Source organism: Rhincodon typus, chromosome 9 (assembly GCF_021869965.1).
Source record: "Rhincodon typus isolate 14 chromosome 9, sRhiTyp1.1, whole genome shotgun sequence".
Lineage (NCBI taxonomy): Eukaryota > Metazoa > Chordata > Chondrichthyes > Orectolobiformes > Rhincodontidae > Rhincodon > Rhincodon typus.
The window spans coordinates 84860395-84881764 of record NC_063340.1 but is presented as its reverse complement, the minus strand read 5'-3'; the positions used below and the strand labels follow the sequence as shown (position 1 = coordinate 84881764).

Below are 21370 nucleotides of genomic sequence, written 5' to 3'. Positions count from 1 at the left end.
TAGCAAAGGTCAGCAAATGCAAGAGTGGTTAAACTATGCTCATACAGATCAGGACTGATAAGACCATAAGAGATGGCCAACTTCTACTCCAATTGAGTTTACTCCGCTGTTCAATGAGATCATGGCTGATCTGATGATCCTCAACTCCACGTTCCGACCTTTTCCCTATAACCCTCAATTTCCTTACTGATTCAAAATCTACCTCGCTGGCTAGGCAGCATTTATTGCCCATCCCTAATTGCCTAGAGGGCTGTTAAGAGTCAACCACATTGCTGTGGGTCTGGAATCACATGTAGGCCAGACCTGGTAAGGATGGCAGTTTCCTTCCCTAAAGTACAAGAGGAGCATAGATAGCCAAGGTCATCTTCCCTGGGTAGGGAGTCCAAAATTGGAGGGTGTAGGTTTAAAGTGAGATGCGAAAGATATAAAAGGGACCTAAGGGGCAACTTTTTCATGCAAAGGTGGTACGTTTATGGAATGAGCTGTCAGAGGAAGTGGTGGAGGCTGCTACAATTACAGCATTTAAAAGGAATCTGGATGGGTACCCACATAAGAAGAGTTGAGGGATTTGGGCCAAATGCTAGCAAGTGGGACTAGACTGGCTTGGGATATCTCGGGTTGGATGCATTGGACCAAAGGGTCTGTTTACATGCTGTACATCTCCGTGACTCTAACTCAGATCTACACCAGGAGATCTTGGTGGCCACGCCTTCAGCAGTCCAGATACTAAGCTTTGGATTCGTCCTGCTAAATCTCTCCATCACTCTATCCCTCTGTCTCTCCTCCATTCAGACACACCTTAGAATCTACCTCTTTGATCAGGCTTTTGGATGTGTGCCTTAATTTGGAGTCACCGTCTAAGGATACGGGGTAGGCCATTCTGGACTGAGATGAGGAGAAATGTCTTCACCCAGAGAGTGGTTGAGGCCAAAATATTGAATGCTTTCAAGAAGGAGTTATAGTTGTTAAGCTGAAGGGTGTCGGGACACAGCATGATCAGGGGACTGAGTTGGATGATCAACCATGGTCGTATTGATTGGCAAAGCAGGCTCAACAGGCCAAATGGCCTACTCCTGCTTCTGTATGTCTGCTCATGTAGTTCAGTGTCAATGTTTGTTGATAATGTTCCTTTGAAACACCCCGGGGGCATTTTAATATGTTAAAGATGCTGCATCACAATTTGCTGGTGTAATGGAACAAGTTATGAGGAACCTTTCCAAAAAAAAAACAATGGCTCAGCCTCAAATGGAGTATTGAGTGCAATTCTAGGCATTATTGTTCAGGAAGGAAGTGAAAGTTCTAGAGGGAGTGGCAGAACAGATGTACAAGAATAAGATAGAACATAGAACAGTACAGCACAGTACAGGCCCTTCGGCCTACAATGTTGTGCTGACTTATTATCCTACTAAGATCAAACTACCCTGCATGCCCTACATTTTACTATCCTCCATGTGCCTATCCAAGAGTCGCTTAAAAGTCTCTAAAGTATCTGACTCCACTACCACTGCCGGCAGCACATTCCACACACCCACCACTCTCTGTGTAAAGAACCTACCTCTGACATCTCCCCTATACCTTCCTCCAATCACCTTAAAATTATGCCCCCTCGTAACAGTCATTTCCACCCTGGGAAAAAGTCTCTGACTATCCACTCTATCTATGCCTTTCGTCATCTTGTACACCTACGTGAATGCATTGGTGAAACTAAGATTATTCCTACGGCAGAATGTTGCAAGGAGATTGTAATGGAGGGGGTTCAAAATCTCTGGCGATCTGGACTGATTAGATAGAGAGAAACTGTTCTCGTTGGTGCAAGGATCAGCAACCAGAGGACATGGGTCTAAGATTAGATGAAGAAAAAATCAAAAACAACATGAGGAAACAATTTTTTAAGTAATGAATAGTTGCGTTCTGGAATACATTGACCGAGAGTGTGGTGGAGGTGGAATTACATAGGCTTTCAAAAAGGCAGTTAGATAAACACATTGAAGAGGGAAATGTCTGAAGGGCTACAGGCTCAGGTCGTGGGACAAGCACCTAACAGGCAGACTCAATGGGCCGAGTGGCTGCCTCCTGTGTGGTATCAATTCTTTGGTTCGAAGTATCAGATTTTGCTTGCATTTTGCAATCAAATTACATCATTGGTGACTCAGGGAAGAGTAAGAGATAGCCAGGAATGAGTCGGCAAGAAGGGAGGCTGACTCATCAGCTCAAATAAAGATTCTTTCAGTGTGTTGACATCAGATGGACCTCATTGAGCAGGTGCATCAGGGGAGATTGATGGTGTGAAATACTATGTGGTGCTCAGTGTTCAGTGCTGTTCCTATGAGAGTAACTACATGTCATCAGTACTTCATTGAAACCCCAGCTGGCGCACCGGTGTTCTATAGGGCAGGAAATCTGCCTTCCTTGGCCATTCTGCCCAAAAGGGGATGGGCAATGAATTCAGGCTGAACCAACAAGGCACCATGAATGAATTTTTCACTTTAGGTTGCCCTGAGGTTGTGAAAGATACTGTATAAATGCAACTGCTTTCTTTCTTTCATTTTGTCCGCTCAGGTTCAGTACCTGTATTTCAGCGATTTCCCCTTTTGTGAACTCTTGCGCCTGATCACACAACTCTCACATGCTCTCGAGCATGCACAAACTCATTCACTCGCTCAGTCACCCACACACACACTGACCTGCACATGTACACATCCACACACTCGTTCACACCGACTGCCCATCACACACGCTCAGTCACCCTTCAGATTCACCGTCTCCGGCTTCAAAAGTAAAATAGTCGCCATAGCCACACCAGACCATAGGGCAGCTCCCTCAGACGACATGAGGTGGATTAACCTGAGAGTCACCGTACGGCAGATGAGGGGCGAGGTTGAGAAGGTGAGTCCTTCATAACCTCAGCCAGTGTAGGATTTGAATTCATGCTGTTGGTAACACACTGCATCGCAAGCCAACTATCCAGCAAATGTAGCTAACCAACAGCAGGTCGAAGCTACCCCATGTGTACAGCCTTGGTTTAGGGTGGGCTGGAGGGGGCCTGGGGGAAGGGGATAGAACTGCTGGAGGGTCGGGGTCTGGAGCTGGGTTGGGAAAGCATAGGATCACAGATTTGTTACAGCGCAGAAGGAGGCCATTCAGCCCGTCATTCCTGCGTCGGTTCTGGCACAGAGCAAAGCAGGGCAGCTAAGTGTGTATGGCAGGCAGACCAATGATGCCTGCATTGCTCACGGTCTGCCAGACCAGCCAGGGCCCACACTGGCCTCAGCAGCCGTGGGTAATTTTAATTCTGGGTAGTTGGATTTCACATTTGGTTCACATACTGAATCATTTAGTGAGGTATCACTAGGGGATACACCCTTTTTTTTTACAGCACTTTAGGAGTCAGGGGTCAGTTAGAAGTGGCTGCTTCATCCTGTCTTTAATCTGATTGTACTTTGTACCCCCCTGGAATGAGAGCGAATAGACTCTGTGTTTTTACTGTCAGTTAACTTCTAGATATTAAAAAAAAAGGAGGCGGTGGAGATTAAAAAGACACAACCGCTGGAAATTTGAAAAGAAAACACCCGTGTGCAAGTTTATCTTGTGATTCAGGGAGTGAGATCCAAAACACAACCAGGCAGCAATACTCACTGAGCTTATGCGGTTATTATTAACCGCTGTAGCTTTATTCAAGAGTATTGCTTGTTCACATTTGACCAGTTAAACACGACTGTTCCAATGAGAAAGAGGGGGTGGAGTTTGTGTGGAGACAGTTACTATGACTTTAGAAGTCTGCATATCAGATTTCACTCGGAGCAGTCACACTCCCTTGGCTCCCTCTCTCTCTCTCCCATTCTCCTGTCCTGAATAGCGAATTGCTCTGATTGGGATGAGTCTTTCCTGTGTGTATGTTTGTGTTTCTTTGGCTGAGCCAGTTGCTGAAGCGGAGTGAAGTGCTTTCACCAAAAGAGAAACGAGGAGCCAACAACTTTGCTGCTTGGGATAAAAGGAAGAAATCTGTTTGATATGTTTTGTTTCGGATGTGGCGCTGCACAGACAGGAGAGGGATAGTCACAGACTGTGAACAGCTCCAGAGTCAGGACGTTTAAATGTGCCTTCTGTTTGCATGGAGTGGCACTTTGATGCAAATCCATTGATCAGTCAGTAAAGGAAGTCACAGAGGACAGACAGAGAGTAACAGGTTACCCTGCTGTGGGATCCTATCCCACACTCTGTGTTGTTGTCTTACATACTCCTCCTGTGCACCTGGCTGGGGACCTCCTGTTGCATGCTTGTTCTGAGGGTGAATTCTGCCAGGGTTTTGAAGCTGTTTGTGCTGTGCCCTGCTTGAATATGTTGATTCGGGCTGACTCAACTAGAGCCCTGTGTGGATCAGTGAAGTGAGTGTCTGACTGTAGGACTGTTTGCCATTTGGATTGGATTGGAGAGCCACCCTGGGAGGGTTTCAGAAGTGTAACTTCTTCCCAAGCAAAGCATGAATGTACATCACTGAACGGTCAACCGAAGCGATGAAGAAGGACTGTCTCCCAGGGACACAGAAGAAGAAGAAGAAACCGAACCACAGCTCCATCCCTCGCACCTCGAGCTTTCTCCACTTGGCCTCATTCACCAAGCAGAGTAAGCGGCTGTTCCGCAGCGATGGTGAGCTAGCATCTGTTTGCGCACAGCAAGACCCTGATGAGGAGAACTGGACTTACTCACTGCAACGTGCCAACGGTAAGGGCGCTGCGCAAAATCTCACAGCTTTTTCAACACCACCTTTGGCGGCCGCATGTGTCATTCTGCTGTGTCACTGTCCCCTGGCAATTCCCCCCTCTCCCTGGAGGCAGAAGGTTTTGGGTTCGAGATAACACTGTGTGGAGCTGGAGGAACACAGCAGGCCAGGCAGCATTAGAGGAGTTTCTACAGGAAGGGTCCCGACCCGAAACGTCGACTTTCCTGCTCCTCTGATGCTGCCTGGCCTGCTGTGTTCATCCAGCTCCATATTGTGTTATCTCTGACTCCAGCATTGGCACTTCTTGCTATCTCCAGATTTTGGGTTCAAGCCCACTCCAGCTATTTTGAGCACAAAATCCAGGCAGCTGCTCTCAACAGTACTCAGGGAGTGCTGCATTGTCAGAGAATGCTGTCTTTTGAATGAGACTGAGAACGCTTCAAAATAGTGCCATGTCTGCTGAAGGCAGGCAGGGCTTTGGTTTAAATTCTCATTTGAAAGATGGCAGCTCCGGCAAAGTAGCACTCAATAAAGTAAAGACACCATACTCCCAGAGGATTATAGCACTGCTCCCTCTGATGACTGGGGGTGGTTAACCTGAGGGTCACCACGCCTCAGGTGAGGGGTGAGATTGAGAAGGAGACTCATTCACGGTAAGCTCAGCCAGTGCAAGAAGTAAATCATCACTGTTGGCATCGCTGTACAATGTAAACCAGCCATCCAGCCAACTGAGCTACCCAGCCCCCTACTCCCACAGTACTTCAATGGGTTACCCGCTCAAGTGTCTGCAACTGCAAACGTGCCTCAATCAGTAACGTAACATGTAGGAAGGCAAACAGGCTGCCCACTGCCAACATCCCCTTCGAAATTGTGTGCGAGGACAGCTGCACAGAAATCTTAAAGGGGACTGCACTGTGCAACAAACAGGCTGTACACAAAGAAACGTTCGTGAGAACATTAAAGCTCTGAAGTCAGTCTTGAACACACAGCTCTCTGACTCCAAGACAAGACGGTTACCCACTGAGACATGGCTGATGTGCAAAGGCACAGATTAGAAATGAAGGAACGCTGTGCTGTTTCTGTCCCTGTAATTATTGTAAAGGGCTGTGGAAACTACTGCCAAGTGGAAAGTATGCAACGTTCAGACCATCTCATGCTGCACTTCTGAGGTTTTGCATACTTCGATGTCCCATGTTATGAAGCAGAGAGCCTAGTGTTTGAATAAGGCTGAAACATTTGCATGTTGTTCAGTCAGAAGCGCCAAATGGATGATTCTTTTCTGCTCCCTCCTGAGGTGTCCACCACTACAGATGCCAATCTTCAGCTAATTTGATTCAATCCATGGGATATTCAGAAACTGGTGAAGGCACTGGATACTGCAAAGTCTCTGGGCCCTGACAACATTCTAGTAATGGAACTGAAGACTTGTGCTCCAGAACTAGCCACACTCCCCAACCAAATTGTTCTAGTGCAGCTACAATGCTAATATCTACCCAGAAAATTGCTCAGGTATATCCTGTCTACAGAAAAGCAGGACAAAGCCAAACTGGCCAATTACTGCTCCAGGAACCTACTCTCGATCATCAGCAAAGTGATGGATGCTAGCTATTACTGTCGGTACCACTGAGCAGCATTTACTCCAGAGTTAACCTACTCACTGATACTCAGTTTGTGACCTGCCAGAGCCACTCGGCTCCTGACCTGAATTTCGCAGGTTAGGTGAGAGTGACTACCCTTGACACCAAAGTAGCATTAGACTGAGTGTGGCATCAAGGAGGCCTAGCAAAACTGGAGTGAATAGGAATCAAAAGCAGAAATTGCTGGCATAACTCAACAGGTCTGGCAGCATCGGTGCAAATAAAGCAGAGTTAACATTTCGAGGCTGGTGATCCATCAGAAAGTTCTGATGAACCAGTTCTGATGAAGACTCTGTTTTCTTCCCACGACCTGCTGAGTTTCCCCAACAATTTCTATTTTTGTCTCAGATCTCCGGCATCCATGGGGTTTTTATTTTATTATTGAAGTCTGTAGGACTGGGAGAGGTGAGAGAACTCTCCACTGTTTGGAGTCAGCATTGGAATTTGGCTGTTGTTTACCTGCCAGTTGCGGTTCCTTGTCTATTCCAAACTTGCAGTTACGGTTCTATGGTGGACATCGTCCAATGGCGATTTTAAAAATTAACTTTGAAGCACAGAAAGTAAAATCTCCCGTGTTTCCAGATGCCAAAATCGTAGATAAATTTGAAAATATATATTTTTGTTTTGGATCTTGCTGACAAGAAAGACATTGCTGAAGCTTTCATCAGGACAAATACAAGAATGCCAAATTCCAAATGATCACAACAATTTACGCTGCAGGGAATAGAGTGTTGATTGAATAGCAAGTGAACTCTGGTCAAGGTGTTGCCATGGAGAAATCAATGGGATGGCATAGACTCTCCAAGCTTCTGGTTAATCAATGATGGTGTACAACTTGAACATTTGTTTGCAGTTAACAGGTCCCTATGTATGTTACTGCTTCTTGCAAGCATAAATGAGCCACATTATGGGCTCAATTATCTTAAATTGGTTGTGTATGTAGTTCTTAGCCCATTCAGGATTCGTTTTGTAATTCATTTTGTAATATTTGTGTCACTAGCAAGGCTGGCACTTAATGTGCTCCCCTGCTTGTCCTACAAAGCAGATGCACTATCTTCTTCATGTGCTGATTGCGGTTTGATACAACAGAATAACTTGCTGTGGACTTCAGGTAGCAGTCCAGGAGCATTGGTGCGACACTGGAGTCGCGTGTAGATCCAGACCGGGTAATGGACAGCATGTTTCCCTCCTTGAAGGATTTCAGTGTACCACGTGGGTCTCTGTTACAACCTGATAGCCTCATGATCACTTTACTGATGCCACAGTCTTTAAACTGAATTCTGTCCCTCGTACCCCCGTGGTGGTACTTGATTGCATGATCACCACATGTTATAATCCCGGTAACACTCAAAGATCACATGAGGGAACTAGATTTATTCCTAAGGATCAGTTGAGTTCAAACTTTAGCCATTCTGGCTACAGGGCCAGCCCATTTCTCTATTTACATATCAGCTGATGGCTGCCTGGTGTTCAGTTCCACTTTGTGTTCAGGTGAATTGCTTGCTGTTTGTTTACTCCCTTCAGTATCAGTGTCTAGAGTTCAATGCTTACCCCTCCCTGGTCAGCTTTAAAAGGGTGATTTACAAAGGAAAAAAATCCATTGTGAGAAATTTCATTCTAACTTGCTACCATGTAAATCCGGGGTCTTATTTATTCGCCAGTTATTCGATGAACCCGATCTTCTTGTAATCTTAGAGTCCACTGCACAATGTGCATTTAGTTACTGGACCTTGGTTCAGTCACAGGTTCATCATTCCCTTATTGCCTTGTGCTCTTAGGTTCAATGTTGCTGCAGGCCAAGAGCTGAATAGCTCAGCCTATCAACAGAGACTGATCCAAGGTCCAAAGATGCTGTGTCCACTCCTCAGTGTTGACTGAGCTGTGTTTCTTTTGGCTGGTGTGAACTTGCAAGTTAGGAGAAGGAGCAGGCCATTTGGCCTCTCAAGCCTGCTCTACCATTTCAAAATATCTTGGCGTCCAATTTCCTGCATATTTCATAGAATCATAGATCATAGAATCCCTGCAGTGTGGAAACAGGCCCTTCGGCCTAACAAGTCCATACCGACCCTCAGAGCATGCCCCCCCAGACTCATCCCCTGTAACCTACCTAATCTACACATCCCTGAACGCTACGGGCAATTTAGCACAGCTGATCCACCTAGCCTGCACATCTTTGGACTGTGGGAGGAAACCGGAGCACCTGGAGGAAACCCACGCAGACATGGGGAGAATGTGCAAACTGCACACAGACAGACACCCAAGGTTGCAATCGAACCCGGGTCCCTGCCGCTGTGAGGCAGCAGTGCTAACCACTGAGCCACTGTGCCGCCTCATCAGTGAAGAATCTAACTCGACCTTAAACATTTACAATGACTGTGCTGCCACCCCTCTATGGGGAAGAGAGTTCCACAGACTTTACGATCCTCTGGAGAAAAAAATTCCTCCTCATCTCCGTCTTATCAGGGGACATCTTATTGTATTCCCTAGTTCTAGTTATTTTTCGTCAACCTGTAAATTCACATGTCTGGTGCAGGTGGGACTTGAACCTGGATCTTCTGACCTAGTAATAGGGGCACTGCACCACAAGATCACAATATAGATTACAGATTAATCAGTTGAGTTGAAATTCTACTAGCTACCTTCCATGTGATTTGAATCTTGTCTGCAAAGCATCAGCCTGGCCCTCTGGATTTTAGATTTAGATTTTATTGTCATGTGTACACAAATACAGAATTACAGTGAAAATGTATAATGTCACCACATACGGTGCCATTTTAGGTACAAAGGTACCGAGGTACAAAAAACGTGGTACAAAGTAGTGAGAGAATCAGAGTTTAAAAGTTAACCATTGCATTCATGTAATAAGTAGCAAAGTAATTAAGGTAATAGTTTACATTAAAATCCATTCTAATTTAAACCAGAAAGATAAAGGAATTTAGTTGAAGGTTCATCAGTCCTCGAGTCCTCTGCTTAGCTTGCTGTCTGGGAGACCTCAGCTGCCTATTCTCGATGCTGCCTCAGATCCTGGAGATCCTCCCACACCGCTCGCTCTTTCTGCGTTGCGCTGCGATCCATCATTGCTGCCAAAGCTCCGCAGTCCCTCCACCCCAACCCCGGTGTCTCCGGAACATTCCCGGGCAGGACCCGCTCGTGCACTGAGAAACCGCCTCAGGCCGCCCGAGAGACCGGGGCGAGAGTCTGCCACAGGCTGCCGATGCTGGGAGTGAAGGAAAGAAACAGCAAGAGAGGAAAAAAATAATTAAGAAGAGAAAGAAATGGACAGAGCCAACATGCTGCAGCTGAAGTATCCTGCTCTGCCGCCATCTTGATTTTCCTTTATGCCCCCAGTTCTAGTCTCCACCATGTAGGAAAAGGATCATGGTGACTCAGTGGTTGTTCTCCCTCTGTCCACCTTTCTTTCTTCGCTCTCCACACCTAACCTCTCCTCCTCCATTCCCTTATGCCTCCCTGTCTCTCTGTTTCCTGCCCCGCTGCCTCCCCACACTCCTCTCAGACATCCTGCAGCCATAACAAGCATAGATCATTTCCATTAGTCATCTGCTTGAGGTATGTTTCTGAAGAGCTTGGACAAAATGCAGATAGTTCCCATGGACAGACTGTGGACAGAACTCACTGTGAGCCCGTGGTGAATCAACTACGTCATCTCCAGTCAGAATGACCCAAACTGGAGGTGATCTCCTCTGGCCATAATAAGCCTTATTCTGAGGGCTCATGACATTCGGGAGTACAACATCAAATTATATTTGTGTCATTCCTTTAACGTAATGCTATTTGCATACTGAGCCACATAAGGAGATATTGGGTCAGGCAGCCAAAGCTTGGTCAAACGATAAGTTTGAAGGAGTGTCTTAAAGCAGGAAGGTGAGCTAAAGAGTTGAAGTGGCGCCGGCAGAGAATTCCTGAGCTTGGGGCTAAGGCAACAGAATGCACAGCTACCGATGGTGGGATAATTAAAACTGCAGATGCTTAAATTGTCAGTATTAGAGAAGCACTGATATCTCTGAGGGGTGTGGGACTGGAAGAGATTATAGAGTTAGGGAGGAGTAAGACCATGCAGGGGCATGAAAACAAGGGTGACACGTAGAGTATACAGCATGGAAACACCTCTTCAGTCCAACTCATCCATGCCAACCAGACGTCTCAGTCTGTTCTAGTCCCATTTGCCAGCATTTGGCCCATATCTCTCTCAACCATTCATATTCATATACCCATCCAGATACCTTTTAAATGTTGTAATTGTACCTGCCTCCACCACTTCCTTGGGCAGCTTGTTCCATATATGCACCACCCTCTGTGTGAAAACGTCACTCCTCGAGTCCTTTTTAAAACCTTCTGCTCTCACCTTAAACCTATGCCCTCTAGTTTTGGACTGTCTCCCACTCAAGGATAAAGACATTAGCTATTCACCCTATCCAGCGCTCTAATATTAACTGTATAAGTCCTCCCCTGGATTGCCTTACCAAAATGCAGCACCTCACATTCATCTAAATTAAGCTCCATCTGCCATTCATCGGCCCATTGGCCAATCTAATCAAGGTCCTGTTGCACTCTGAGCTAACCTTTTCCACTGTCCACTACATCATCTGTTTTGGTGGCATCTGTAAACATACTAACCATACCTTGTATGTTCACATCCAAATTATTTCTGTAAGTGACAAACAGCAGTGGATCTGGCCTTGATCCTTGTAGCACACCGCTGGTCACAGGCCTCCAGTCTGAAAAGCAACACTGTACCCCCGCCCTTTGTCTTTTACTTTTAAAATCAAGATGTTACTTGACTGGGAGCCAATGTAGGCCAACAGGCACAGAAGTGTAAGGGAAATGAGAAACCCTCAGAGTTGACACAGAGGCCACAGAGTTTGGATGACTTCGAATTCACGGAATGAGGGAGATCAGCCAGAGGTGTGTTGCAATAGTCAAGTTTAGAGGTGGCGAAGACCCGAATTTCAGGTAGTGTCAGCAGTTGAGACGGGGTGAAGTCAGATCACATTATGGAAGTGGATATAACTGACCTTAATACTCAACAAAGAATTGTTGCCTTTTAATTTCTATCTAAAATCTATCATTTTTTTTCTTTGCTGATACATAAAACACATTGGTAATTGCAGTCCCATAGATTTCCTCTTCCCTCAAATCTCCCTCCTCTTTCCTGTACAAATTGGGGGCCCAGTGAGCCACAGATTTTATCTGCACTCAGTGACTGTGCAGGGTATAACCACCTGGGGTTAGGAGGAGGGACCCTAGCACACCATTTCTCCCCCCCTTCCCCAATCCCAGTCCCCTCTGGTCAAGCCCACTAACGTCAAGCTAACACCCGCAGGGTCCCCAGCACAATTGCTCTGGTCAGCCTCTGTTACCTATTCTTTATTTACCACGTGTTCTTGTCTATGCCACTTAGGAAACATCATATTCGAGCCTAGTCTTAATCCTGTCCCCACCCTGTGACTGCACACATCCCTGTCCGAGGAATGTCACTTGGTATCTGTAAGGCACAAGAATGTGATGTTCCCTCCCCCAGAACCCCAAGGAAGCAGAGGGCGGATTAATCTCCCAACCTTGAGCCTGGCAGAGGTCAGCTAACTGACTGTAGTTATTTTAATTGACATGTTCAGATACAATATGGCACACTTCTAGTGAAGATGGGAATTGAAACTGGGTTTTCTAGCAGGTAGGGGCACTCGCATTGTGCAAGAGAAGCCCAGCAAACGTACTGTATACTAGCATTGAATCTGGCATCACTCAGGTGGATATTGTTAATGGCATGTTAATTAAGATGCAGAGGTGAGGGACATTGCTTAATTAATTACCTAAAGCACTCATACAGAGAGAATTGCGCCCTCTTTTGGTGCAGTGGTAGTGTCCCTACACCTGGCCTAATCTGAGAGGAATGGGTTCACATCCCAGCTGTTCCAGTGGTGTGCAATAACATCTCTGAACAGGTTGGTTAGGAAAATAGATTAACACAAAAACATTAAAATAGAGAATTGGGCTAGAAGGTCAGAATTTGTCTGTGGATGTGTAAGGAGTTTGGAAGTTTTGACAGAATTAGAAATTTTGGGAACTGGTTTCGGAGAGTGGTGGGAGTGGGTTGGGGAGTGGTGATCAGGTATAAACTGGTGAACATACAAGTGGCACTGACTGAACTGTTTGAACTCAACTGACCCTTAAGAATAAATCTAGTTCCCCTGTGTGATTTTGTGTGTGACATTTTTGTTACTGTGATTGTAATCTAGAGGCCTGCATGCCTTGCGATCAGATCTTACCATGGCGCTATGAGACTCAGAATTCAGTTTAAAGAATCTGTCAGTTAGACTACTAGGTGGTATTGAGATCCACGTGGTTCACTGAAGTGCTTTGGGAGAAGGAAACCTGCCGTTTTGTACCGAGTCTAGACCCACACGTAACGCCAGTGCCACACCAATGCAGTTACTCCTCAACAGCTGTCAGAAGACCTAACAAGTTACTGTATTGTACCAAACTGCTCTCGGCACATGATGGTGGTACCTCACCTTTGTAGAAGGAGGGGAGCACAATAGTGACCCGAACATTCAGAAAATGATTAGCAAAATAAATCCTGAGTGTGCCAGTAGCTGCAGTAACAATCCATTTAAGGTAATCAATCTACCTCATAACATGGCTCATCTGTGCTTACCTGGAGCAGCATTGTACATAGGAACTTCTTGTCTGCAAACAGATGGAACATATTCAATTTGTGCATGCTTTTTTTTAAAATTGCATGGGGAGCCTATAGTTCAGGAAACTGACTGTAGTTATTTTAATCAACATGTTCAGATCCATAATGACACAACTGTGGAGCAGGTGGGATCTGAACCTGGGCCACATACAGCCTGTGGGACTCTCTGCCACAGGAAGTTGTTGAGGCCAAAACATTGAATGCTTTTAAGGAGGAGGTAGATATAGTCCTTAGGATGAAAGGAATGAACAAATATGGGGAAAAGCAGGAACAGGGGATTGAATTGAATGATCAGTCATGATCATTTTGAATGACAGAAGAGAATGAAAGGGCTGAATGGCCTACTCCTCTTCCTGTTTTTCTGTGTTTCCCTTTTTTCCTCTTTGGCAAGACCTTAGCCAATTAGAATCAAGTTTAACCAATCAGCACGTTTTTCCCTGTAATGCAAATTGTTGTGACGGTTTTGTAATTTGGCATTCTTACATTTGTCCTGATGAGATGAAAAGCTTCAGCAATATCTCTTTCTGGCAAGGTTCACAAAAACCATTTAATTTCATATTTATCTACTATTTTGGAATCATCTAGAAACTTGAGCGTCTTTCCGTTTTATAGTTTAAAGTTATTTTTTTAAAATCTCCATTAGACAGCCCCCACGATACGATGCTCACCTCAAATTTGGAATAGACAAGAAACAACTATTGGCTCAGTTGCACTGCTGCTGATAGCTTTCCCCACCGATAGGACCATCCAAACAGCTCACCTTGTGTTCTGTGAGTTACGTGCACTCCCTTCTTCTAAATCAAGCCTGAAATTCGGGAAAGGGAAGCATCCACAATGGGCTGGTCCGCTACAACTGGCAGTGCCCCAGACACAGCAGTGTAACTATTGGGTGTCACCCTGAGAAACGGTGAGGAAACACACTTGTCCGACTCCACTGTTTGCTCATCAACTGCTCAGACAGGTGCTCAGTGTGTTGTGACCAAACGGGTTGATTTAAAAATAATTTAATTTAGAAAAAAAATGAGAGACTGATTACAGTTCACCTTGAAGTGGCTGCCAATTGAGGCTTTGATTTAAATTTCAAGTTTCCTTTGAGACCTTAGTTACAGTGCCCCTTTGAGAGGCTCTCAGCCTTTTAATTTGGTTCAATTTGTTTGTTTTGAAATCATATAAAGAGGTTGATTGCAGTGCACCTGGAGTTGGCTGTCAGTTGTTAGTATGATTTAATTTGGCTCAGTTGATTCAATTTAGTTTGATTTGGTTTATTCACAATAAAGAGAGGCTGCGCGACATGGAGATTAAAATGCAGGCATTTACAATGCTGCATTCTCTAAATAAAGCTATTGTCAAGAAAAGGATTGGTGACTAGAATCATCCTTCATTCATCTGGCTTGAGATCTGTTACTTGGGAAAGTGTGAGGTTGTGCACTTTGGTAGGAAGAATAGAGGTGTAGACTATTTTTTTTTTGAATGGGGGACAGCTTGGGAAATCTGAAGCACAAAGGGACTAAGGACCAAAAACAGAACTTGTTGGAAAAACTCAGCCGGTCCAGCAGCATCTGTGAAGAAACAAATCAGAGTTAACGTTTCGGGTCTGGTGACCCTTTCTCAGAACTGTTCCTGATTTACAGCATCCGCAGTTCTTTCGGGTTTTTTTAAAAATGATTTAGGAGTCCTCGTTCAGGATTCTTTTAAGGTTAACATGCAGGTTCAGTTAGGAAGGGAATGCAATGTCTGCTTTTATTTCAAGAGGACTACAATACAAGCGCAGGGATGTACTGCTGAGGCTGTATAAGGCTGTGGTCAGACCGCATTTAGAATATTGTGAGCAGTTTTGGGCCCCATATCTAAGGAAGGATGTGCTGTGATTGGAAGGGGTCCAAAGAAGGTTTACAAGAATGATTCCAGGGATGAAGGCCTTATCTATGAGGAGTGGTTGAGGACTCTGGGTCTGTGCTCAGAACTTAGAATGATGAGGGAGGATCTCATTAAAACTTGCAGAATACTGAGAGGCTAAAGGGCCTGTACTGTTCTGTGTTTTAGGCCTGGATAGAGTGGGCATGGAGTAGATGTTTCCACAGTAGGATAGATTAGGGGCATGGGCACAGCCTTAGAGAGAAGGGACCACCCTTCAGAACTGAGTTGAAGAGGAATTTCTTCAGCCAGACGGTGGTGAGTCTGTGGAACTCATTGCCACAGAAGGCTGTGGAGGCCAAGTCATTGAATGTCTTTAAGAGAGAGACAGACAGGTTCTTGATTAATAAGGGGAGAAAACAGGTGAATGGGGCTGAGAAACAGATCAGCCTTGATTGAATGTTGGAGCGGACTCAGTGGGCAGAATGGCCTGATTCTGCCACTATATCTTGTGATGTTATGGTTTGTTTTTGAGAGGTGTGGCTCAGCACTCTATTTGCCTTTCCTGCATAGCGGAAACTGCTGAAGGAAGGTAATTTGTCCTGGGTGACACGGACCATCAGAACAAAGGAGTCACTATTTGACCATGAACATCTCAGCAGAACATTGCTGTATGCTGTGGCTGTTATTTAAGTGTGTATTTTAAGTAACCCACTGGCAGTCTGTCTGGATCCAGAGACAGTGCCCTGCCTCCAAAAACCTCAATTGAAAGTTGCTAAAAGTAGATTCAAGTTGCAATAAATTATCCTCCCTAAGGTTTTGGAGTAGATCTGTAGCTCGGGTTGTGGGTGTTGAGTTTGGTTGGCTCGCCAAGCTGGTTTGTTGTTCCGCAGACGTTTCGTTACCGTGCTTGGTAACATCCTCAGTGCAGCCTCTGATGAAGCGTCGGTGTGTTTTCCCGCCTGCTTTTTAAACTCTGGGGTCCGTTGCGATGGATTGCCTCACTTCCGGGTTTCCTCCATAGCGGAAGAGGAATACCTCTTTCAAGTGTTCAAGGATAATGGATATCCAAAGAACTGGGTCAGGAGATGCCTACAGGAACAGCATCAGAAAGATCCTACATGCCCCGACACACTCATCACAGTACGCTACATCAGGAACACGTCAGAACTCACCACAAGACTTCTACGACCGCTGGGCATCAGAGTGGCACACAAACCCACATCAACCCGACGACAAGTGCTCACCCGAACTAAAGACCCACTGCCCGCCATGGACAGGACCAGTGTCATCTACAAGATCCCCTGCAGAGACTGCGAGAAACACTACATCGGACAAACAGGAAGGAAACTAACAACAAGAGTACATGAACACCAACTGGCTACAAAAAGACACGACCAATACTCACTCATCTCAATCCACATGGACAAGGAGAACCACGACTTCGACTGGGACAACACCAAGATCCTGGGACAGGCTAGGCAGAGACAAGCACGAGAATTCCTGGAAGCATGGCACTCCACGAAGCAGGCTATTAATAAACACATTGAACTCGACCCCATTATACATTCCACTACGGAGGAAACCCGGAAGTGAGGCAATCCATGGCAACGGACCCCAGAGTTTAAAAACCAGGAGGGAAAACACACCGATGCTTCATCAGAGGCTGTACTGAGGATGTTACCAAGCACGGTAACGAAACGTCTGTGGAACAACAAACCGGCTCGGCGAGCCAACCAACCTCAAATTATCCTCCTGATACACTCACTGATTTAGGCTTCTCCACCAAGCCACATTCATGATATATTTAAGAACTGACATTCACTTTCCAAAAGCTATTTAACCCATTATAAGAAGCGAGAGAGCATCTTTGATCTGTTTAAACACTTTGTGCCAGAGCGCTGTGTAAACTCCTCTGAAGAACATATTGACGTGATACCGGGAATGAAACTTGTTCTGTTGAAAATTCTACAGTTGTCACTGAGTATTAAATTGAATAGTAAATTTAAATAGTAACTGCATTTATCGACTACCCAAATAACTCTTTGAAATGTGGAAAAGTTCTGAGCACCATGTATATTATTTTCGAAATGCAAAGGCTTGTTACGTTGCCCAGTTTGCGCAGAGTAAGATCCCACAATGAATAGATGAATGAAAGTTCGAGTGGAGTTGATTGAGGGAATGATTTTGAGGAGGGTTGATTCAGGGCCCTGGATACTGGGAGAATTTCACACTCCAACTTTGATAATGCAGTGGGATCTTTAACATGCACCTGAACGAGGCACCTCAGGCCTCATCCAAAAAACATGAGTATTGTGTGCAGTTTTGGTCTCCTAATCTGAGGAAGGGCATTCTTGCTCCTGGGGGAGTCCAACGGAGTTTAACCAGCCTGATTCCCGGGATGGCAGAACTGATATGTGAGGGAAGACTGGATCGATTGGGCTTGTATTCGCCAGAATTTAGAAGAATGAGAGAGGATCTTATAGAAACATATAAAATCCTAATGGAACTGGACAGGTTAGATGCAGGAACAGCAGGAAGAATGTTCCTGATGTTGAGGAAGTCCAGAACTAGGGGCCACAGTCTACAAATAAGGAGTAAGCCATTCAGGACTGGGATGAGGAAGAATTTTTTTACTCAGAGTTGTGAACCTGTGAAATTCTCTCCCACAGGAAGCTATTGGGGCCAGTTCATTAGATATATTCACGAGGAAGCTGGACGTGACCCTAGCGGCTAAAAGGATCAAGGAATTTGGAGAGAAAGCGGGAGTGGGATGCTGAAACTGCATGATCAGCCATGATCATATTGAATGGTAGTGCAGGCTTGAAGGGATGAATGGCCTACTCCTGCTCCTATTTTCTATGTTTCCACCATGCCACACACCTTCTGTGCTTCAATGAAAGGTTGAGTGAGTTAGAACTGGAATGCAAATCTCCTTATTCTGAAGTAACAATGCTGTCAGCAGCATCAGAATAATTTTGGTTATAAATGGCTCAAAAATACATTGAGGTTTTGATAACAACAGTCTCGGTGATGATTTGCTGTTGAATTGTGGTAATTGGGAGAGTAACTCAGTTTTAACTTTAATAGAGAGATATTTATAGAAAATGGTCTGGAATTAATGTAGTAGTTTGCAATGCCAGAAGGCTGACCACACCCTAGGGAATCGCCTCAAAACGCAGAATGTTAAAGTTGCAATGAAATACTGGAGGACAGGAGAAGGGAAAGTGGAGGTGACTGCAGAGAGGATCAGGTCATGATCAAAGAGGAGGGCTCTGAAAGGGCTAGGGAGGTAGCAAGGCAGAGGGAGTGCCAGAGAGCTGGAACATTGTGACTGCGCCATTGGCCATTAAGCTGGAGTTGGGCCAGAGGGCATATCGGTGAATGATAACTAACAGCTCAAAATCCTGCACCTAGAAACCCGATCTCCAACACCCGAAGGAGTTTGACCTGAGCTCTTAACTGAGAGCCTGGCTCCCAGATAGAGTACAGTACATCCTGGATTCAGTGATGTACTCCTCTCAGTGAGCATCCTTAGCGCAAAAAGCCCCCCCCCCCCCCCAACATCTTTGGGCAGGTCCCATCTGAAACCCGTTGAGCTGCTTTTATGATCCAGTGGTGAGCCAATGGGCTACGTGTTCAGCCAGCAGTCAAGCGGAGGGGGTGGTGTGGATTCTGAAACTTCTTACCTTACATTCCAACCCATGGGAGGATCCCTGGCGCTGAGAGGCAGCAGGGCTAACCACTGAGCCAACCACTGTAGTCAGTGAGGCAGAGGGTAGGGAAGGATCTGCAACTGAATAAAAACCGAAAGAACCGCGGATGCTGCAAATCAGGAGCAAAAACAGAAGTTGCTGGAAAAGCTCAGCAGGTCTGGCAGCATCTGTGAAGAAAAAAAATCAGAGTTAACATTTCGGGACCGGTGACCCTTCCTGAGGAAGGTGGGTGCTGATAGAGTAATCCATGTCTCATTTGGTCTGAATTTACCGCAGAGACAATCCAAGCTGACTGGCTCAGTGCAGTACTGGGGGAATGCCACACTGTCAGAGATGCTATCTTTCAGATGTGGCCTTAAACTGAGGCCCTGTCTGTCCCCCTCAGGCAGACATTGAAGAATCCAGTCGGCACTTTGTTGAGGAAGAGCAGAGCCGTTTTCCCCAGCGTCCTGTTCAGTACTTATCCCTCAACTCCCAGCACGAAAACCGATTGTCAGGTCGCTATGTTGTTTTTTTGGGGGGGTGGTGGGGAGCAGTTCCGCCTTGGGTGGGTGGGCCCAGCTGCTCCGACAGCCACATGCTGCAGATGCTGTAAATCTGAAATAAAAGCCAGGAGCAGAAGTGGCAATTTCTGTTATCAGAGGGATGAAGTGAGCCGAGGTGGGAGTGCCAGCCTCCAGACAGTTTTTCCTGTGTTAAAGCACTGAGCATGGAGGAGGCATACATTCCATTAACAGGAACGCAGATAGGCTGAACACGGAGACTCTCCAACTTATTCTGCCCCTGCTCCACACCCCAATTCACTCCATCCCATCCCTCAGGCTTTCAAACAATAGTGGGCGTGAGCTTCAAGGGGGTCAGACAGCAGTGCAGCTGGTTTGGACTATGTTCTTGTACTAGTCTCCTGGTGCATTGAGTGAACTCGATCAGTATGCTTGAGTTCTCCCTCATCCCTCAACAGATCATCAACAGACCAGCAAGTCTGCCACAAGTCCTTCTCTTCAAAATGCTTCCAAGATGTTCTGTCTGAAAGGTAACCAAAGTGCGGAGTTTAACTTTCTTCTTAGCTCTGTTTCTAAGTTTAAAAAAAATTGCTACTGGGTTCTTAACAGGATCAATCTGACCTCTGGAAGCCTCCTGGAAACTTTCCTGAATCGGTCGCTGGGAAACTAGTATTGTTGACGTTAGGCTAAGAATTTTTATTTGAGTGTCTGTGTCAGCTTTTACCTAAAGTGGAGAAAGGTATTGTGACACCATGAACCTGTTTTATTCAAGCATCTGGATTGTAGGGCTGTGTGAGAGAGATCGCAGGAGGGGTTTAATCCTTTCCAGCTCCTTGTAATCTGTATTTATTCATCGAGTTATGGTGTTAAGACTATCCTTTTTACTGGGGGTTGTCTTTGAATCAGTGGTGAATGTATTCATTGCTGCAACCTGTGCTGTTAATAGCTTGTGTGTATAAAGTGCAAGATGGTATAATATTTTACATAGGCTTGCCATGTCAGCCTTTGCAGTCTGTGAGGTCTGTTTCCTGAGTGCACTCGCTAAACAGGATTGGCTTATATTTTGCTGGCTTACATTTGTGACTGTTTTACTTGCGTCTCTCTCCTCCCTCCTCCTCTCCCCTTCCTTGTCTCCCCACCACCCTTACTTCTATCCTTTTGCCACCTCTGTGAAACTGCAGGATGCCCTGGCCCTCCATTGTCCTTTGCACCCTTCAGGGGCTGGAGACATGGAGACCATTAGTAAAAGCTTGCCTCCTTCCCACCCACACACACTTCCCCAGGGTTCACTGAATGGGAACTAGAAAGGAAAAACCTGCATTTTTAACACTCCCTTTTGCAACCTAAGCATGTCCCAGAATGTTTCACAGCCAAAGAAATACTTTCAAAGTGTAGTCACTGTTGTAATGTAGAAAATACTTCAGTCAGCCTGTGCACAGCAAGCTCCCATGACCCGCAACCCATATCATGTGTTTTTAATTGAGACTGGTTGAGCCAAGACAACAGCATGAGATCCCTTTGTTTTTTCCCCTGAAATAATGCCAGAGAACATGCCTGGCCTTGGCCTTAGTTTGGCTTCATTTGCAAAAATCATGGGTATAGTATATTTGGCTGGTACTTGTCTAAAATCGCAGTGATGATGCCAGTTTTTTTTTGAGTTGGAAGAGAACTCTGAGTTGCTCCCAGGATCCCAGCTCCTTCAGATTCCTAACAGAACTCTATTCTCTCATTTCTAGTCCCATTCTGGTAAATCTCCACTGCCCCCTCTCTAAGATAACAGCAGTCAACTTCACACTGGGTTCTGAAACTGCGATGGCCTGATTTCTGTTGCTCGACATCAACATTGGACAGTGTGACAGTCGCTGCAGAAGTTGTGTGGAGTCTTGTAAAGCAATAGACCATCCCCATTCCCCCTTTCCATCCTAATCCCAACATCCCCTGTCTCCGGTTGCTATCCCAGGCACAGCTGTTCCTTACCGCAAGGCACGGGAGCATAAAGTGGCAAGAGGCCTGTGTGGTTCCAGATGCAATGTCAAGTAAAAAGCAGTCTGACATTTTTGTTCCACTGTGCAGGGATGGGTTGTAGCCTTGGGTGAGAGTAGAAAGGGGTTTGTTTACATCCCGTCAAACAGTTGTTTGTCGAGTACAGAGATTCTTCCCAACATTCCTCAGATTCCATGTATGCCGAGTACCAGGCTGTACTCTGGTCTGAATTGGAGAGCAGA

General features: G+C 45.7%; 1 protein-coding gene across 3 annotated transcripts in view; it reads left to right on the top strand.

Annotated features, from left to right (window-relative positions):
• LOC109924162 (NHS-like protein 1) overlaps positions 1-21370 on the top strand; it is a 242639-nt gene that overhangs the window by 122843 nt on the left and 98426 nt on the right. The window contains exon 1 of one of the 3 annotated variants that reach the window (XM_048601061.1): positions 3814-4722. The exons of 1 other annotated variant lie outside the window; for it this stretch is intronic. In XM_048601061.1, coding sequence (XP_048457018.1) covers positions 4485-4722 — 238 coding nt within the window. In that variant the 5' untranslated portion in view covers positions 3814-4484. Of the gene's footprint in view, positions 1-3813; positions 4723-19611; positions 19676-21370 lie in introns of those variants that run through there. One more of the 3 variants, XM_048601063.1, reaches the window with a different exon arrangement.